The sequence below is a fragment of the Vulpes lagopus genome, chromosome 1 (genome assembly GCF_018345385.1).
Source record: "Vulpes lagopus strain Blue_001 chromosome 1, ASM1834538v1, whole genome shotgun sequence".
NCBI classification, from domain to species: domain Eukaryota; kingdom Metazoa; phylum Chordata; class Mammalia; order Carnivora; family Canidae; genus Vulpes; species Vulpes lagopus.
The window spans coordinates 143,813,719-143,833,465 of record NC_054824.1 but is presented as its reverse complement, the minus strand read 5'-3'; the positions used below and the strand labels follow the sequence as shown (position 1 = coordinate 143,833,465).

Sequence of the window (19,747 nt, the reverse complement as noted above, 5' to 3'; positions counted from 1 at the left end):
AGCTGACTGTCGCTCGCCCGCCTTAGCCAGGGGGCGGGAGCAGCGCCGGTTGCTATCGGCGACAAGCACGTGGTCACCACCCGCCCGGAACTGCGGGGGCGGGACCAGCGGGCTTGGTGCGGGGGGCGGGGCCAGCGGCAGTGGTGCGAGGCGCTGCTAGGAGCTGCGAGCGGAGGCGTGATGCTCGCTTCCATCCCGTTAATACTTCCTCGCCCGCAAGTGCTATGGGGCGCCCACTCTAGTTCTAGGCACTGGGGCTGCCCAGGGCTTCGGTAGCGCGCACACGTTGGAGACACCAGCAAGGAGCACCTTGGAAGGTAGGAAGAACTTGGAGGTGAGCTTTTAGGGTGTGGAGCGCTCATACCCCTCTATAAAAACGACGCACCTACATACTGACCCCTGCCTTGCTCCACAAAGTGGTCTGAACACCACCTTTGCCCGATTATTGGTCTTACAGGTAAAGTGAGGGCAGTGACTAGGCAGTGCCTGTGTCCACTTTGGAGTCTCACATCATCCTGGATTATTCTCATTTCAGTTGCTTTTGGTCTAAAACTGCTTAAATTTTAATGTTTTGTCCGGGATCTTTTTATAAAAAATATAAGTCCTCCCTGTGCCCAAGGTGCAGCTTGAATTCACTACCCAGAGTTGCATGCTCCACGGACAGAGCAGGCCAGGTGTTCCTATCTGGGACCTTCCTAATATGCTGATTAAATTTCCCCTATTCAGTTGGGGTGGGAGCCTGAGATCTGCATTTAACAAGCTCTCGTGCCATGCTGATGCTGCTCCGGGTCCCTAGAGTATGTTTCCTGTAGTAAACATCTAAAATCCATCACTTGGAGAGCAGTTGAACCACATCCACCCTCATTTTACTCTTAAGCCCAAAATAGATGATGCCCATTTTACAGATGGGCAGCAGGCTAAGAAAGGTTAAGGGATGCCACATAGCAACTACAAAACACTAATGTGAAAGAGCCAGGCTTCTAGACCATTCTTTCTTAAGTAATAAACCCTGTGTGTGTGGTTTTTTCAACAACTGCCAAGAGTTGCATGCTCTTTGGACTGACCCAGCCAGATGCCCCTCAAAAAAAAAAAAAAAAAAAAAGGCAAAACAAAAGTTCCATTTGCCTAATGATGTAAGTCACATCATCTTTACTAGTAGTATTGGTAAAATCTGACTACCCCTCCCACAAAAAAGCTCTGGTCCAATTCTTTACCAGTGGGTTCTCAAGCTTGAGGGGTCGCCAGGATCATCTGGAGAGCTTGTTGAAACATCACTAGGTCCAACCCTGTTTCTGATTCAGTAGGTCTAGGGTGGAGTCCAATAATTTGCATTTCTAACAAGGTTCTGGTGACATCAAGCCTTCCGATTCAGGGACTGCAACTAAACTACTGCCGTAGGAATAAGTGGATGGAAGATAGGAAGATTCCTTTATTTAGTACTACTGTTCTCTCCACCCAACATAGGGCTTGAACTCATAACCCAGGGAACTGAGCTGCCTGCTCCACCAATGGAGCCAGCCAGGCGCCCCCTGGAGAAATGTTTTCTTAAAATATAGCTTACACCTGTTTTCTCAAAGGTTAATCTCTGGCTACCTGCATAAAAATTCTTGAAATTCCCACATCCAGGCCACACCCCCTACCAGTTAAGTATCTCTAAGGAATGACTTAGGTGCCAGTACTAGCCACTAAAAACAGCACAGGCTTCTGCCCACTGCCCTCCTCCCCTACCCCTCACAGGTAACAGGCCTCAGGTAGGCCCCAGACTTAGGCTGGGCAAGAAGTAGAGCACAGGAGTAGCCTCCTCCCTTCACCCTCGTGTGCCCTTCAAATATCAAGACTGTTAGGGGCAGCATCCCTGACTTTAGGAAACACTTTGTTTTGATGAGGTGATGTCTCTATATAACCTCTATCTCAGGCTAACAAGGCAACATATATTTCAGATGTTTGAAAGAAAGTCTGATTAAGGGATGCCTGGGTGGCTCAGTGGCTGGGCACCTGCCTTTGGCTCAGGTCATGATCCTGGGATCTGGGATTGAGTCCTGCATCAGGCTCCCTGAGAGGAGCCTGCTTCTCCTTCTGCCTGTGTCTCCCGTGAATAAATAAATAAATCTTAAAAAAAAAAAAAAAGCCTGATTAAAATAAATTAAAAGCCAGTTACCTGAATGTTGAAATAAACCTCATTATCAACAAAGAGCTGAACTTCTAACCCAAAGGAATATAATCAGAAACAGGATACTGAATGTAATGCTTACCTTGTGGGGGGAGGGGGGAACACTTTACAATTAAAGAATTAGATTATAAAAAACTTCCTCTTTAATCAAGGCTTTTAAACATGGAACAGATTCCTTGAATAAAACGAAAAGTCTCCAATATATTGAAACATAAACCACCAAACATACAACACCTGGCAGGAAAAAAAAAAAAAAACTGCAAGTTTACACAATCCCTGTGGCAGCCATGGCCTATCGTCAGATGCTTCCTCTATGTACCAAGTGTGCTCTGCTGGGTACACAGCTCAGCTGAGGCTGCAGCCCAAAGAGCGCTCATCTGGCCGGGCCATGGTGCTGTTGGCTCTGGTCAAGCAAAACAGTCAGCAGCACAAACAGTGTACTGAACATCCTTTAAATATCAAAGTGAGAAAACAAGAAGGCAACATAATGATGTTATCAGGAAGATGTTAGCAAGCGACGACAGCTGTGTAAAGCTTGAGGCTGGAAAGTGGCTGCCAGCTTCATTTCTTCGGCTTCTTGGGCAGTGGCCGTCGGAACAACAAGATGTGAGGTTCTGAAAGAGTGACATTGAAGAGACACGCTCACCCTGGTCTCTGCAGTGTGTAGTGCGTCCCCTTCCCATTTCCCAGATATTACCCCTCAGACCTTTAGAACTATATTAAGATGTAAGCAAATGGCCTCAGAAGCAGACCCTAAAGCTGGGCCTGTCTGCTAAGCAGAGAACTATTAGCATCAGTTCCTTTGCTGTGTTTGTATAGCCCCCCCATCCCCTGCCCACCTCCTTTGTTAGATTTGCCTGGCTGCTTGTGGGTCTGGTGTCTTATCAAGAAATATACTTCCCTTGGCTTATTTGGGACACATCTGAGAATTTGCTTTCTCATGGAGAATGATGCAGGATCCATAACCTCTACCAGGGTGTTTGTGGCCTTAAAAAGGGGGACGGGTGTGTGTGTGTGTGATGCTCAGACTGAATTAGAGATTGAAAGAGCTTTTTCAGGGACAGGTTGTCTTCTGAACTTCCCGGTACTTGACTCTTTTTTAGGTCACTCTGATTTTTAAAAATTTTTATTTATTTATTTATGATAGTCACACACACACACACACACACACACACAGAGAGAGAGAGAGAGAGAGAGAGAGAGAGGCAGAAGCAGGCTCCATGCACCGGGAGCCCAATGTGGGATTCGATCCCAGGTCTCCAGGATCGCGCCCTGGGCCAAAAGGCAGGCGCTAAACCGCTGCGCCACCTAGGGATCCCATCACTCTGATTTTTCTAGGTGGCTGGTGAGGAACCAATAGACCACCCTCACCTCCATTTCTTTGGGTTATACCATCTTATCATTCCTCTTTTCCTCAGCCAAGGAACCCTAAATGGTTGTTTTCAGCCATTGCACCGACCTGGTTCATGGATCATATAATGGACCCATCCCTGACTCTGCTGAACACCAAGATTCCTCCATTCAGATTCTGACATCAGATGGGTTTTAGGGACCAGCTTGGCTATGTCCTTGGGCAACATGACATGCCTGTAACAGAAACACGGAGGGATCACATCAGTACTGGGTGCAGTTGTGTTAGACAAATGCTTGTGTACAAAGCCAAGAGAGCAAAGAAAAGAAAAAATTGGTTCCCAATGGGAGAGTTTATGTACTCTTTTTTTTTTTTAATATTTATTTTTTTTTATTTTTATTTATCTATGATAGTCATACACACACAGAGAGAGAGGCAGAGACATAGGCAGAGGGAGAAGCAGGCTCCATGCACCAGGAGCCCGACGTGGGATTCAATCCCGGGTCTCCAGGATCGCGCCCTGGGCCAAAGGCAGGCGCCAAACCGCCGCGCCACCCAGGGATCCCAAGTTTATGTACTCTTATCATGGGGCAGAGGCAGCTAGAAATAAAGGCCAGATTATGCAAATCGTCCCCCCAAGTATGTTAAAAAGCACACGTTAGTGAGTAACTCAAGTGAACAGGCGCTGTGGACACCGCGCCCCTGCCTTCCTCGAGCTCAGTCAGCTAGCTGATTAGAATGATCTAAGGGCAGCCCCACGACACTCACAGCGTTAATTATTAAAGGTAGTTTTGAAAACGGCTGGTTTTGTGGAGAAGAAAGGCCTCTTGTGGAGCGCTGTGAGGAAGAGCCATCACAAGGATGAAATGTGAATATCTTCTCTTCTGAAATCTACCCTCCATTTCATTTTCCCAACTCTGAAGAGAGTTGCCATGAGACTCCTCTTGGGAAACCCCAGGTTTTCCTAACCAAGGATAAATCTCCTTTCATGGCAAAAAAAATCCTTACTCTCACCTGAGTTGGGCTACTCCAGATAGACCCCATCATGCTCAGTGAAAACACAGTAGGTGTGTACTAGTAGCAAATTCTTTCACAAACAGCGTCTTCGATCCCTAATCGGACCCGACCGACGCCCCCCAACGCCAGCGCCCGGACTTACAACTTCGGGGAGCTGAAACTAGCTCTGCAGAGGTGGCAGCGCACAGTCAGCGGCGGAAAGAAACCTAAGTGGCCTGGGTCCCCCAAGGGTCAGCACACGCCGAGTCCCCGGAGCCCCGCACTTGGCCGGGAAGGAAACGCAAGCCTGCCAAGTCTCCATCCCACGTTCTTCCAGGAAGAAGCCAAAACGGCACGCGGGCAACATCCTCGCTCTTCCCTGGTACTTCTCCTGGAGGCGCGGCGCTGCCTCCGTCACACCGCGCCCGGGCGCAACTCCCGAGCCTGCGGCGCTGCGTCGCCGGGTCAGACCTTCCCACGAGCCGCACGCCCGCGCCCCCTTTCCCCGATCGTTCAGCACCGCTGCGGCCACTTCTTTCCAGCACGCCCCAGCGGGCAACCTCCACGTGCCCGGGGAGCTCCCAGAACGATCCAGAACCCCGCATGGTGCGGGGTGCGGAAGCCTCGAGCTCTAGGCACGCCCCCTCCGCCCGCTCCCCCGCGCGGGACACACTGCGGTCCGTAGCTGTCCGCGCCCTCGCGCCGCCAGGCCCTCGCGCATGCGCCCTGCGACGCTTCGCGCCCGCGCCCCGGGAGTCCCCCGCGCATGCGCCGGTCTTGTTGCTTCAGCCCCGGTGACTAACTCCTCTTGCCCTCACTTGTCAAAGTTCACGACCTCGTTATGGCCCCCGCGGCGGCACTAACCGGTACTCGAACTCCTCGTCGTCGTATTTGTCCGAATAGTAAATCTGTTTGTGCGACATGATCACTCAGCCTGAAGACCGTCAGGCCCACTCCGGCAACCTCCAAACAACTCCCAGCAACACGCGCTCCCACCCACTTTGGCCTAGCTTTCAAACACGCCGCCCGCGCTTCCTATTGGCCCCCATGGTTTAAGGCGGGACTACTCCACCTTCAAGCCGCCGATTGGTTTAGATTTGCTTCTGTTCGAGTCCTTATTGGACCGCGCTGCTTACGTTAGTCAAGAATGAGCGTAGGAAAAAAATATGCCTCTAATTGGCTATTCCTGCTCCCGTGCGCGTTCTCGCATTGCCATTGGCTGATTCGGCAAAGTGGGACGGCTGAAGGAGGGACGCTGAGGTAGAGGGTCAGGGGTTAGTGAGGCCGGAAGTGAGTGCAATAAAGTTTCTTCAGGGAGGCCAGGCCGGGGAGAAAGTTGGAACGGCGACCTAAGGAGGCAGTGGCGTGATCCGGAACCAAATCGAGCCGCGGTGCGGTGCGGAGACTCCATGAGGCCCTGGTGAGTTAGGTCTTCTCCCTCTCCTAAGGTGACCCATTCCTCCACCCCGGAACCCCTCTCCCGGGACCCTACTTCCGGTCTTCATGTGCAAGTCCCGCCCCCTGAGACCCCCCTCCCCGGAAGTCCCACCCCCATCTTCAGGGGGCTCCCCGAACCCCGACTTGTTTTCTGTGTATTGTCCACGACCCCACCCTGCTGCCCAGCTTTCCTGGAAGCCCCACCCCCGAACATGCTTCCAAGTCCGACTGTGAGAAACCTGACGGTAGTTCTCTGAGTTCCCGATTCTTCGCCTTCTGGCGACGGGTCCCCCAGGAGGCCAGAGCCCCGCCCCTCCGAGGCCCGGCCGAGCGCCGGCAGCCCCGCCCCAGAGGCCACGCCTTCCGAGAGGTCCCGCCCCCCGCCTGATCGCAACGGGCAGTGCTGTAGCCTCGCCTCTTACAGTCCCCGGTACCCGTGATGTGGGGCCCATTCCCCCTGGGCAGCGTCCAGAGTGGGACGGGCTCCTCCCCTCGGAGCGCTGTGGTAGTCCCGAAGCCCCTTGCTGACACAGCTCCTCTTCTTGGACTTGGGGCTCAGCTCTGCGGAGCCAGTGCTTCTGCTCCGGCAGGTGGGGCGAGCCGGGCGAGGTCAGGGGCCGCCCTCTGCTTCCCTTGCCCCTCCCCCTGCCCCGCGGAGAGGGGCCTGGACTTGGGGTTTGGCGCCAAAGGGGCCGAGAGACTTGCTCCTGGGTTCCCAGCCCAGGACAGACTCCGCCCCAGAGACAGCTGTAGGGCTAGCACCCGCACCTCGGGAGCTGGTAGGGCCGTGAGGTTGGCGTGCGACCTGCGGGTGCACCAGGAGCTAGAGTGTCCTGCTGCCTGGAAACGGTGGCCTGGCCTGGGTGGAGGGGACAGTGGCCTTTTTGCTGTTTGAGTGTTTTTGTTTGTTTAGTTTTTTGGAAGGGACTCCCCAGCCCCCGCCGCTTCTTGGTCTCCCCCCCGCGCCAAGCAGAGCTCTTGTCTGGGCATTCCTCCTGGTCCCGCTTGCCCAGCCTTCCCTTCTGGAAACATTCCTGAGGCTTTCGCCATTTCCTGCTACTTGCCTCCTCCTCCCCGCTGGGCTGAGAAGCCTAGAGCAGCTCCTCCCCACACAGCCAGCCACACTGACTCCCTGTAGGCCATCTCCTTTCCTATGCAAATTTAAAGAGCCCGACTTCCTCCTTCTTTCCTTCCTAAGGCCCACACCTGTGGGCGGGTCCTGCTTCTGGATCGTGCAGACGCCTGCAGGGAAGGAGTCCTGGCCTGTGTGCTGGGGCTGCAGAGGCCAGGGTAGAAGCCTTTCCTCCGTCCCTCTAGGCCAGAGAGCTGAAGGCCTGGGGAGAGAGTTGAGCACAGTATCTAACACGATTTGAGTGTTAGTATTATTAGCTACTAGTTTGCATCTTTGTATCTTCTGCAGTTTAAGAATAGGTAATTCCAAGGTGAGCATAGAGGTTGTATTTATCTCTAGTGCTTTTTTGGTGACTTTGCCTCTTCCATCAAGGTCCCCTCAAGCAGAGCTGGAAGCTGTGCAGAAGGGATGGGCCCCAGCCGGTCCCTGGCACCCCGGCTCAGATTTGTCTTCCTCTCCCTCTGTGCTTTCATGGCCTGTCCTTTCCTCTCCCCATTTCTCTTGGAGAACTGTTGTACTCTCCCACCTCCTCCAGTCAGACTCTGCCCCTGGTGTTGGGTGCACTGTGCTCCCTGGGCACACCTAACCTTCTCCACTTAAGAGAAGGAGTATGAACATGCCTGGCAGGACCAGGAAGCCGACCCTTGTGTCAGTACCCTGTCACCGAATTGCCTGTGACAGCCTGCTTTGCTAACTAGACCTGTGGGACGGGGTACAGAAGAGTGCTTGGTTGTGGGCCGCTGCCCCTGGCATGGTAGGTGCCAGCCATGGAGGGCAGGACTCCATCAGCCCGTCCCAGGCTCCAGTTCCTGCCTGAAGGTTCCCTGGTGCACCACCCAGGTTGGACTTTGTTCCCGTTATGTCTCCAGCTTCGTGCTTCCTCTTGGGCCTTCCCTGCGTCCACTGGGACCACTTGGATCCTTTCCTTTTCCCTTCACCACCTGTTCCCAGCTGTGGTAGCAGAGGGCGCTAATGGCCCAGGCTCCCCAGAGCCACCACCCCACGGTGTGATAGGGCTGGAGGAGGGGGGGCATTCCAGCAGGACAGGAACGGAAGTGCTGAGCTCAGGGGTCCCCTCCTTTCCACTCCCAGCTCCCTCTGTTTCCTGTCCCAGTCCCCCTACCCTCCCGCAGCTTCCTGCTCCCTGTGGCCTGCCCTTGTCCTGTGTGGATGGATCTACACCTCCTCTTATTTCCCTCCTTTCCTTCTCTTTCCCACATCCTTCCTTCCCACTTCACTTTACTCCTCCCCAGATTACTGGTGGTTTGTCTGGGGGCGGGCACGGAGAGCTTTATCCCTGCTAGAGTTCTAGGCTGGGGCTGTGGTGGGGGCTTAGCCCCTTGGAGCCTGTGAGTCAGCACTGTCCTTGGGATTGGTCTCTGGCCTTCCCTCCCCGCCCCTGGGGAGGAGCCAGGCTGCTTCTGGTCCAGCCTGTTCTCTTCTCCGCCAGGGAAGAGGCTCCACGCTGGGCGGGGGATGGGGCCTGAAACTATCTGGGTCTGAGCCTGGGGCCGCTGGTGCCACTTGTCCCTCTCCCTCCCCAGGATCCTTGAGATCCCTGGGCCATAGAATCCGGGCAGACTAAAGGCCTGGGGATGCCCCTTGCCTGGCCCCCTTGCCCTGACTGGCAGGGGGGCCAGGCTGGGCAGCAGCCTCCCTCTCACTGCAGCCATGGATCTCCTGCCCCCCAAGCCCAAGTACAATCCACTTCGGAATGAGTCTCTGTCATCGCTGGAGGAAGGGGCTTCAGGGTCCACCCCACCGGAGGAACTGCCTTCCCCATCGGCCTCCTCCCTGGGGCCCATCCTGCCACCTCTGCCTGGGGATGAGAGTCCCACCACCCTGTGCTCCTTCTTCCCCCGGATGAGCAACCTGAAGCTGGCTAACCCAGCTGGGGAGCGCCTGGGGCCAAAAGGGGAGCCAGGAAGGGCCTCTGAGGATGGGGAGGGGACCGGAGGGGCTGCCGTGCTAGACTCAGCCCCCCTGCCCCTCCTCCAGGACATGAACAAGCTGAGTGGAGGAGGCGGGCGCAGGACGCGGGTGGAAGGGGGCCAGCTGGGGGGCGAGGAGTGGACCCGCCACGGGAGCTTCGTCAATAAGCCCACGCGGGGCTGGCTACATCCCAACGACAAAGTCATGGGACCTGGGGTTTCCTACTTGGTTCGGGTGAGTGAACGTCTCCCATTCTGTCCTCCCTGCTCCCTCCCAGACTCCTTCCTCTGCTCACTCCAGCTTTGCGGGAGCCTCTCGTTTTCTGCTCTTGCCAGCACCTCCCTTGGTTTCAGGATCGCTTCTCACATCTCTCTCGTCCCCTTTCTTATTCTGCGGCCCCTCCCATCCAGCTCTGCCTGGGTCCCTTCCTTCTGGTGACTCCCCCACCCTGCCATGCTTAGCACAAAGCCCAGCACGTTGCCACCCTTAGTAAGTGTGGGAATGAGCAGTCCTGATTGTATCCTGCAGCCTCCTCCCTCTGGGGATGTCATCTTCCCCACCCCCCACCCCAGTGCCCATCACTGCCCTCGAGATCCTCTTCCCAGATGTCCAGGCCCTCCTGGCTTGCCCGATCCTCTGCCCCTCATTTCCTGTGGTCTGGCACATTGTGGGTGTAGCCGCAGGCTGTGGGCAAAACTTGGTCTTCACTTTTCAGAGTCAGCCTTTTGGCTAAGATCAAGTGTAGGAAGCACTCAGGGGAAAGGCCTGGGACTCTTTGTGGAGGGGGTGTTGACTTGTTACCCTCCTTTCCTCCTTTCAGTACATGGGCTGTGTGGAGGTCCTGCAGTCGATGCGTGCCTTGGACTTCAACACCCGCACCCAAGTCACCAGGTTAGTGGGGAGGGGGCAGACTGGGGATTCCTGAATTAATGAGGGGAGAGGGGGTATATAGGGGAGTGGGCTCCTGGATCAGTGAGTAGAGGAGGGAGTGGGTCTTGGCCACTTGCTAGTGATGGCTTACCTTCAGGCAAAAAGGATTAAGAGAAAGTTACGGGAATGAGTCTAAGTCTGAATGAAAAGCAGCACCTCTCTGGTCTGGGACCTTCTTACTTATCCAGTTCTGTGCATGGTGGGAGAGGTGGCAGAGGCAGCTGGCAGCTGGAGCCTGAGTATAAAATGGGGTGGATGGAAGATTGCTGCTGCCTTTGGGATGGAATGGGACATTTGGTCGCTGGAAGTAGGTGGGGCCAGACTCACAGAGGCCCTAACCCAATCAGCCAGGAAGTGGCCTCTCCGTGTCATCAAATATTAAAGGCCTTTAATTCAATCCACCATGACAAAGAGCCTGGAGTGCCCCTGAAGTCTGGCCTGGTCTTCCCCTCCCCCTGCCCTGTGGCAGCCCCAGCTGAGTGGGAGGCAGGCTGTAGGTCTGAGGACCCCTTTCTCTCCAGGGAGGCCATCAGTCTGGTGTGTGAGGCTGTGCCCGGTGCCAAGGGGGCGACAAGAAGGAGAAAGGTACCTGGGGCCGATGGGGCTGGGGGCACTGCTGGGAAATGTGGAGGAGCAGGGGGAAGATAAGTCTGGGATCTGTGGGGGGAAGGCCAAAAGGCAGAGGAAGGGGGATTCGTGGTGTGGGGAGCCCCCAACTTCTGAGACTCTGGGCCCTTCCCTAGCCCTGTAGCCGCCCACTCAGTGCCATCCTGGGGAGGAGTAATCTGAAATTTGCGGGAATGCCAATCACTCTCACCGTCTCCACCAGCAGCCTCAACCTTATGGCCGCAGACTGCAAACAGGTTGGTGGGGTTGGGCAAGGGGGCCAGAAACACTGCTGGGAGAGTGGAGCGGGGACCTGGCCAAAGGGCCAGGAGCTAAGACAGGAAGGAAGGAGGAGCATAGGAGGACCTGGGCTAAGAAGCCGAAAGGGTGGGACTGACACTCCAGGGCTCCGGGCCCGGGCTGGGGGTGCCCAGGATGGCCCCAAGGCTGCCTGACCTGTGTTATTCCCTTCCTTCTCTGTACCCTGCCCTAACCCTCAGATCATCGCCAACCACCACATGCAGTCTATCTCATTTGCGTCCGGTGGGGACCCGGTGAGTTGGGGAACAGGGTGGAGGTGGGGGAGGAGTAGGGGCCATGCTGTCTGGAAAGAGGGTGTGCTGGGGTCCAAGTGGTGTCTGGAAAGGACCAGGATGTGTAGGGGTCAGAAATGAGATGAGCTGGAAACTGGAGCTAAGTGGCTTCTTCTGACCCTGCCCACCCCAGGACACAGCTGAGTACGTCGCCTATGTTGCCAAAGACCCGGTGAATCAGAGAGGTGAGGCGTGGTGGGGAGCGCTGGGTGGGGCCGGCTGTCCGTGAGGCAGGTGAGCAGGACCTGGGTAGCTAAGTAGGGCTTCGGCTGGGAAGATGAGGCCCCTGACCGCGCCTCCTCCCAGCAGTCCACCAGAACTCACTGACTGCCTCTACTGTGCCCCCAGCCTGCCACATTCTGGAATGTCCCGAAGGGCTTGCTCAGGATGTCATCAGCACCATCGGCCAGGCCTTCGAGTTGCGCTTCAAACAATACCTCAGGAACCCGCCCAAGCTGGTCACCCCTCATGACAGGTGAGCGGGTGCACAGGGTATGGGCAGCTCCTAGGCACTAGCTGGAACTGAGAAAGCAGGTCTGCTCCACTGCCCACGCTTGAGCTCAGAGAGGGTCAGGGGGAAATAACCTGTGTGCCTGTTTCCCACTTCCTGCTATTCTTATGTTTCCTGTGGCCGTCAGGAAAGTCTGGCCAGGTCCTGCCTGCTTCTGCAGGCCCGCTCTTCCTCTCATATGCCAGGCCACCGTGCTGCTGCTCTGCACTTCTGTCCTCAGCCACCTCACTGCTGGCCTGTCTCTCTTTCTTGACCATTTCTCCATCCTTATTTTTTCACTTTCCTGCCCATAGAGCCATCAGGAATTTGGGTGAGGGAGGGTGTCTTTTTTCCTGAGATCTCAACCTTTCTTTCCCACCTTAGATCAGTAGCTACTAAGTATTTAGAGGAGGTTAAAATATTCTGGAGTGCATCCCTTCTTTCTACTGTGTGCTTCCCCTTCCTCTTTGGAGATAGCATAATAACTGAGAACATGAACTTTAAATCAAATCTGATGTTACCATTCAGGTCTGCCACCGTTTAATTGTGAAACCATAAGCAAATGTCTCCACCTCTGCTCCTCATCTCACCTGTATCACTGGAGAAGGGGGTATAGCTACCTTGCAGGGCTGCCAGGGGGATAGAATGCCTGTGTGTAGGAAACGCCCAGACTCAGGCCCACCCTGCAGGAAGTACCCAGTCCATGGCCACTGTCTGCCCCCTTGTTCCCTCCTGTCCCTCTCAGGATGGCTGGTTTTGACGGCTCAGCTTGGGATGAGGAGGAGGAAGAGCCACCTGACCACCAGTACTATAATGACTTCCCGGGGAAGGAGCCCCCTCTTGGGGGAGTGGTGGATATGAGGCTTCGGGAAGCAGCCCCCCTGGGGGCTGTTCGGCCCACCCCACACGTTGTCCAGACCCCCAGCCACCTGGGAGCAACGCTGGTAAGTTATTTGGATGGAGGTGGGCTGGGCCTGGGATGGGAGTGGCCAATTTGGGTTTCTGGTCTCATTTCATTTTTGTTTCTGCAGCCTGTGGGGCAGCCTGTTGGGGGAGACCCAGAAATTCGCAAACAGATGCCACCTCCACCACCCTGCCCAGGTGTGAAGGGAGCTGGGAAGGGCAGAGTCAGGGGTGTGGAGGCAGGGCTGGGGTCACGGTGATGCCTCTGTTTCCTTATCAGGTAAAGAGCTCTTTGATGATCCATCCTACGTCAATGTCCAGAACCTAGACAGGGCCCGGCAAGCAGGGGGTGGGGCTGGGCCCCCCAATCCTGCCATCAATGGCAGCGTGCCCCGAGACCTCTTTGACATGAGTGAGTGCTTCTCTCTCCACTCTGCATCTCTGTCTTCCTAATCCCTGGGTTCCTCCCCTTTTGTCCTGCTCTTTCCTTCCCGGCCTCCCCTCCCTGAAAGTTTGGGTCTGGGTGTGTGTTGTGCCAGTTGCCTCTCAGGCCTCTCTCTGAACCCCCAGAGCCCTTCGAAGATGCGCTTCGGGTGCCTCCACCTCCCCAGGCGGTGGCCATGGCTGAGCAGCTCCGAGGGGAGCCCTGGTTCCATGGGAAGCTGAGCCGGCGGGAGGCCGAGGCCCTGCTGCAGCTCAATGGGGACTTCCTGGTGCGGGAGAGCACGACCACACCCGGCCAGTACGTGCTCACTGGCTTGCAGAGTGGGCAGCCCAAACACCTGCTGCTGGTGGACCCAGAGGGTGTGGTGAGTGTATCAGAAGTTGGGGGGTGGCGTGGCAGAAAGGAGGGTGCAGCACGCTCCATGCAGCTATGCGTCTTTCCTCCCTGCTTACCGCTTTTCCTGCTTGGCAGGTAGATGCAGGCATTCTTCCCTTCTCAGACTCCTGAACCTGAGCTCTGTTCCTTTCAGTCCTCAAATGCCCAGCCCTGAAGTGCATTTGAGCTGGGTGTTCATTTTGCCTGAGCCCCTCTTTTGACAAAGGAGGAAACCATCCTGGAGAGGTGGCAATGCCCTTCGCCTGAATTGACCCCCTCCCTTCCCACTCCTCAGGTTCGAACAAAGGATCACCGCTTTGAGAGTGTCAGCCACCTCATCAGCTACCACGTGGACAATCACTTGCCTATCATCTCTGCGGGCAGTGAACTCTGTCTCCAACAGCCTGTGGAACGGAAGCTGTGATCCATCTCAGTGCTTTCTCCCCGAAGGGGTCCTTCCACCGCTTCCACTCTATTCCTTGAGTCTCAGGACCTCATTTGAGGGTGTTCTGTGTGCTTGGCCTTGTTGTTTTGGAGCTGGGGATAGTGTGGACATGGTTCAGCATCCAGCTGAATGAGAGGTTTTGTCAGAAGCCTGGGGTAGAATTTTGTTTCTCCCCAAACCTTACCAAAGTATTAATGTACAGAGTGGCCCCCTTCCCTGGGCCCTTCCTGTGCCAATCTGATACCCCCTTCCCCAAGAAGGTGGGTGCTTGAGGCCTAGGCAGTGTGCCTCCTTGAAGTGAGAAAGGCCTAATGGGGCAATCACCTTCCCAGGGAAGGGGACTGAATCACACCTTTGGTCTACTCCTGGGCTCAGGGTATCCCAGACCCCTCTCAACAACTCTCCCTCCCAGTGGTTAAACTTTGTGCCTTTGACCATCTTCTAGGTCTGAAGACATTTTATGCAAAGAATTCTTGAGCCCCTGAAGTGGAGGGTGGGAGTGCTGACACTTTCTTGGCTTCTGGAACCCTGTCCTCTCCTTGCTCAGCAACCCCTCTGCTTTAAGTTGGGAGACCAGAGGCAGGAATTGCAGCTGTCCCCTCTCCGGAGGATAGGCAACCCTTAGAGATTGCCTCAGAGTCCCTCCTTCCTGGCCAGAGGGGAGATGGACCCCTCCCTTGCTCAGTGCCTCCTGGCCAGAGGGGCCCCTCACCCAAGGGGTCTGTATATACATTTCGTATGTCGACCCATCACCCCCCTCACCCCTCCCATATTGCCTGCATGTTATGCTCTACAGCCAAAGCATAGTCCTTGGTCCTGCAGCCTCTACCCCTGCCTCCTCCTGCTGGGGTGGGTGTGGGGGGCGGGCAACTGGACTCTGGCTTCCTGAACTGGTAACTGCCAGGTGAATTTGTGGAGGCAGGAATAGGGGCATTGAGACTAAAGCAGTAGACAATCCCCAAATACCGTCGTAGATTTGGGACTGCATTTATTTTTATTTTATATGCATATATTTTAGGGCTGTAGATTTCCTTATCTGTTTTCCATGGCTTACCTTGAGCACAAAATGATAATCGACAACGTGTACACATCACCTCTGTGACTTTTCAAAGCCCCCTTCCAGTGATTGGTATTTTACTCCTCCCAGCCTTTGAGGCAGGGGGAGCCCCCCTCAGCATTATCTCTAATGGCAGAGACCTGGGGCACCGCGGACGGGGAGGCCCCCCGGGGCGCACCAAGCCTCACCCCTGAAGTGACAGCCCCCTGGGCAGCCCGCCCTGCCCCCGCACTTAGTCTCAGCCCTGGGTTTTTCATTTCCTCCGATGCGTCCATGGCGCTCACTTATACCAAAGGGAAATTCTCTTCATTAAAGTCCCTATTTCTTGTACCCGCGGCCTCGTGTCCCTGTTGCTGCCCTCCGGGGAGTTGGTGGGGGGGCCCCTTACCGCCTGGACGTGTCCCCGCCCTGCCGGGTGGTCCGGCCCAGGCCCCGCCCCCTTGCCCGCGGTGGTAGCGGCGGCGCCGACTTCCGGTTCCGGCTGCTGCTGGTGCTGCTGTTGCTGGTGCTGCCGCTGCTGCTGCTGCCGTTGCTGCTGCGGCCGCGGGCGGGCGGCTGACGCTCCGCTGGTCCCTAGCCTCGCCGCCCGGCCTGGCCGCTCCTCGCGGGCGCCCCGACTCCCCTTCCCGCCATGGTGCCGCCCGAGGGCGCGTCCGTCCTCCGCCGCCGCTGACTCCGGTCCCTCCGCCCCATGGCCGCCTCGGCGCCGCCCCCACCGGACAAGCTGGAGGGAGGTGGCGGCCCCGCACCGCCCCCTGCGCCGCCCGGCACCGGGAGGAAGCAGGGCAAGGCCGGTGAGAGCGCCGAGGGCCTGGGCCGGCCGGGCTGGCGAGGGGTCGGGGGTGGGCGGGGGGGATGGGGGGCAGGGGCTCGAAGGGACGCTGGGGCTGTAGGAGTAGGGGTCGTGTGTCACCGATGGAGGACCCCGGGTCTGGGAGACACTCGGACTGCAGGAGCCCCTGGGGGAGCGGAGGGGTGGGAAGAGGCGGCCGACGTGCGGTCGTGCGGTGCGGCTGTAGGGAACCTTTGTTCGTGCTCGTTAAGTAGATGAGCAAGCGCGTGTCCAAGTTAGAGGGGCTCCTCCGGGCGCGTCCATAGGGAAACGTGTGTGTACCCCTTGTGCTGCGCTTCCAGGTTTGCAGATGAAGAGCCCAGAAAAGAAGCGGAGGAAGTCCAACACTCAGGTGAGTGGTGCCCGGTGCTGGGGGCACTGCTGGCTCCCGCTCCGGGACATTTGTGTCTTGTCTCCGGCGCACGGACCAGAGAAGGCTACTCTGCTTCTGGCCGCTTCCCTCCACTTTCTAACGAGGGGGGGGGGGGGGGGGCGTGGTGAGGCCGTGGGACCACAGACCCCATCCGTCAAGGGTAGAGTTTTTCTTGTCCTGGTTTCCTCTTGGTGACGACACCTAGCACTTCCCGAGTTTTGTCTAGAGACTTCTCCAGCACTTGGTGTGAACCGTGATTTAACAGGTTTGGAGGAGATGGGCATTGTCCGTTTTTACAGGCGAGCAATCTGAGGGCTTAGTGCAGTACCTGCTTAGGGGTCTTGAGGGTATTGGCTGTCAGCTGGGGTTCCAGCACAGTTCTGCCTGCTTTGTCCACCCTCTGTTTCTCTGTGACAGTCCAAGGTCTGTCTTGATTTAGATCTGAGCTGGCTGCTACCAGTGTCCGGAACACGTGTCTCCTCTGCTTTCCTGGTTTATAGCTGTGTGTTTCCTTCCGTGACCCTCCTTCCCTCATCTGTTCTCCACTAGGGCCCTGCATACTCACATCTGACGGAGTTTGCACCACCCCCGACTCCCATGGTGGATCACCTGGTTGCATCCAACCCTTTTGAGGATGACTTCGGAGCCCCTAAAGTTGGGGGTGCAGCCCCTCCATTCCTTGGTAGTCCCGTCCCCTTTGGAGGCTTCCGTGTACAGGGGGGCATGGCAGGCCAGGTACCCCCAGGCTACGGCACTGGGGGTGGAGGGGGTCCCCAGCCTCTTCGTCGACAGCCACCCCCTTTCCCTCCCAACCCTATGGGCCCTGCTTTCAACATGCCGCCCCAGGGCCCTGGGTACCCACCCCCAGGCAACATGAACTTTCCTAGCCAACCCTTCAACCAGCCTCTGGGTCAGAACTTCAGCCCTCCCGGTGGACAGATGATGCCAGGCCCAGTGGGGGGATTTGGCCCCATGATCTCACCCACCATGGGACAACCTCCCAGAGGGGAGCTGGGCCCCCATTCTCTCCCCCAGCGCTTTGCCCAGCCAGGAGCACCTTTTGGCCCTTCTCTCCAGAGACCTGGTCAGGGGCTCCCCAGCCTGCCCCCCAACACAAGTCCCTTCCCTGGTCCGGACCCTGGCTTTCCTGGTCCTGGTGGTGAGGATGGGGGAAAGCCCTTGAATCCGCCTGCTCCCACTGCTTTTCCCCAGGAGCCTCACTCAGGCTCCCCAGCTGCTGCTGTTAATGGGAATCAGCCCAGTTTCCCCCCAAACAGCAGTGGGCGGGGTGGAGGGACTCCGGATACCAACAGCCTGGCACCCCCCAGCAAGGTGGGCGGGGGCTCAGGCCCTCAGCCTCCCCCAGGCCTGGTGTACCCATGTGGCGCCTGTCGCAGTGAGGTGAATGATGACCAGGATGCCATCCTGTGTGAGGCCTCCTGCCAGAAGTGGTTCCACCGAGAATGCACAGGCATGACGGAGAGCGCGTACGGGCTGCTGACCACCGAGGCCTCTGCTGTCTGGGCTTGTGATCTCTGCCTCAAGACCAAGGAAATCCAGTCTGTGTACATCCGGGAGGGTGTGGGGCAGCTGGTGGCTGCTAATGATGGGTGACGCTGGCCAGGGCGATGGTTTCCAAGTCTGGCTCTTGGCCCTTGTTTCCACTGGCTTCTCGTCCCTGTTGGGCAGAAACATGGTGGCTCCTGGGGGCAGAGAAGGAACCGAGGTGGGCAGGCAGAAGAGCCTGGATTGCTCACTTTTCTGGAAACTTACACATACACGTTGAGATCAACAGAGATCCAGGAAATCAACCCTGCCCAGCATTGTAGTGGCTCCAATCTTCAAAGGCCGAGGGATGAGGCTGCCAGAGAAGAGAGGCTGTGGGGAGATCTGGAGGGCAGGGGTCTCTGTGCAGATGATGGACGCCCTAGCACCTGTGCCTAACACTCCCATCTAGCCCCGCAGCTGCAGCCTTAGTTTTTGGAGTGAAGTGTTAAAGGTTTCTGGCCAGAGGAGTGGGGGTCCCATCCCTGAAGTAGCCTCATCATGGGCTTTAGTAGGAGACAGCTTTAGGGAATAAATGGGGAGTTTCCCTATTTCTCACCCTCCTGTGGCTTCCTCCCAAGACCTACCCAGTTCCTCCCCCCTCGAGAACCAAATAGCTTGAAGAAGCAGGAGAGCTCTTGGCTGGGGCAGTTTCTTGGTGATTTGGGGCTTCAAGAGATGCTGTCCGACGCGTGTCCCTCATACCAAAGCCAGTGGCCCTTTCTCAGCCTCTTGGGCTTTTCTCCTAATGACCACATTTTTGCCAAAAATTGGGATACTCGGCCTGACAAACCAGAATATTTGAAGTTCAGACTGTCCTGGAACATGGACTCTGGCTTACCAACCTTCCTGCCTCCCCTGGTTGTTGCACAGTAGTGTCCACTCTGGTCTAGAGCTTTTGGCACCTGTATTCTGCATCCCTGGCTCGATTGAAGGAAAGCCTGGAAAGGCACAGAGCTCTTATACCTCATCTGATAGAAGGATCCCTTCTCCAGCCTGTGGGTGAGGGAGGCAGCGGGACGGTCATTGCTGTGGTTCTGAAATGCAGTCCAGAGTCTGGATGTATTTTGCTTCTCTTTCCCTACCTTTCTGTGTATCTTCTTGGGCCAGGTGATCTAGGAGCTCTTATTCCCCTAAGCCAGAGGCCTGAACTGGGCTTCGTGTGTTAGTATTTTATTTTATAGGCTCTGCATGCCAGAGATGGGCCAGGGGCTGGTAGGAAACTTGAACTGCAGCTGGCTCTCTTGCTTCTCATGCACACATTCCTCAGTGGGGTGGAAGGCAGGCAGCCACGTGGCCCAGAGAGTTGCTAGTGGTCGGTCCCCTGCCCCCTTCTCTTGGACCCTAGCATGTGAAGAGAAGACTTACACAGGCATACTGCAGACTCTTCTGCCTGCCCAGCTGGAGCCAGCAAGCCAGCAAGTTTTGAGGCTGTGGGAAAGAAGTGAGGGGGATCTGGGCTTCTCTCCGCACCCAGTTTTGTGTTGTGTCCTGGTTCTGTTGCCCTTCTATCTGTTGCTATTTTTGTGATGTCTTCCTCCCCACCGCCATCTCCGCCTTTTTGTAAGTGGCTCCTGGGAAAGGGAGTCTGTCAATCCTTCTCTTCCTCTCACTCCACTATTTGGAAGAAAGTGGGGGTGGCAGAGATGTGGGGGTGGGGGTCTTTTGTACGGTTGGATAAATAAAATGACTTGAAAACCCAGACAAGGACTCCCGGCTGTTTGTGCGCACGAAGGTCACCTGTGGGAAGGATGCGCGAGTGCTGAGGCTCCGTACGTGCCCGGGGGTTCTGGAAGCCCCGGAGCGGTCCCGGGAAAGCCGGGGGGCACCCCTCCCCGAGAAAGCCTTTCCTTTCTGGCACATTCCCGGGCCGGGCCGGCGGCCAGGGCCTCAGGGACAATGCAGCTGGTGCTTGCTGCTGGGATTGGCGCCCCCCTCCCCCCGTTGTTCGGCTGGCGGTCAGGTGTAGGGGGTCGGAGGTAGGGGCCGGGGAGCACCGCCCGAGGGCTATTTTAGCAGCTCAGCGCTCGCCCTGTTCCCTCCCCCGCGCAGCTGCGTCAGTCCCGTCTGTCTGTCCGAGGGCCGACCTTGCCCCTTGGTCCTGCTGTCTCGGGAGGTGACCCCGTGCCTTCCGT

The 19,747-nt window shown here is 56.6% G+C and overlaps 3 protein-coding genes across 3 annotated transcripts; 2 read left to right on the top strand and 1 right to left on the bottom strand.

Annotated features, from left to right (window-relative positions):
• Positions 1 to 308: 308 nt before the first annotated feature.
• CKS1B (CDC28 protein kinase regulatory subunit 1B) lies at positions 309 to 5,911 on the bottom strand. The gene is made up of 3 exons (XM_041745109.1): positions 5,382 to 5,911; positions 3,630 to 3,757; positions 309 to 2,784 (listed from the first exon to the last, which is right to left on the bottom strand). Exons 1-3 carry the CDS (start codon positions 5,438 to 5,440, stop codon positions 2,732 to 2,734), a joined length of 240 nt encoding a protein of 79 aa, XP_041601043.1. The 5' UTR covers positions 5,441 to 5,911; the 3' UTR covers positions 309 to 2,731.
• Positions 5,912 to 7,763: 1,852 nt separating this feature from the next.
• Positions 7,764 to 15,192, top strand: SHC1 (SHC adaptor protein 1). The gene is made up of 12 exons (XM_041745068.1): positions 7,764 to 9,252; positions 9,839 to 9,909; positions 10,470 to 10,533; positions 10,692 to 10,811; positions 11,055 to 11,108; positions 11,281 to 11,332; positions 11,496 to 11,622; positions 12,383 to 12,581; positions 12,669 to 12,738; positions 12,821 to 12,952; positions 13,111 to 13,349; positions 13,656 to 15,192. Exons 1-12 carry the CDS (start codon positions 8,758 to 8,760, stop codon positions 13,782 to 13,784), a joined length of 1,752 nt encoding a protein of 583 aa, XP_041601002.1. The 5' UTR covers positions 7,764 to 8,757; the 3' UTR covers positions 13,785 to 15,192.
• Positions 15,193 to 15,265: 73 nt separating this feature from the next.
• On the top strand, positions 15,266 to 19,313 carry PYGO2 (pygopus family PHD finger 2). The gene is made up of 3 exons (XM_041745099.1): positions 15,266 to 15,656; positions 15,997 to 16,046; positions 16,617 to 19,313. The coding sequence occupies exons 1-3, from the start codon at positions 15,554 to 15,556 to the stop codon at positions 17,679 to 17,681; spliced, it is 1,218 nt and encodes a 405-aa protein (XP_041601033.1). The 5' UTR covers positions 15,266 to 15,553; the 3' UTR covers positions 17,682 to 19,313.
• The last annotated feature ends 434 nt before the right edge of the window (positions 19,314 to 19,747 follow it).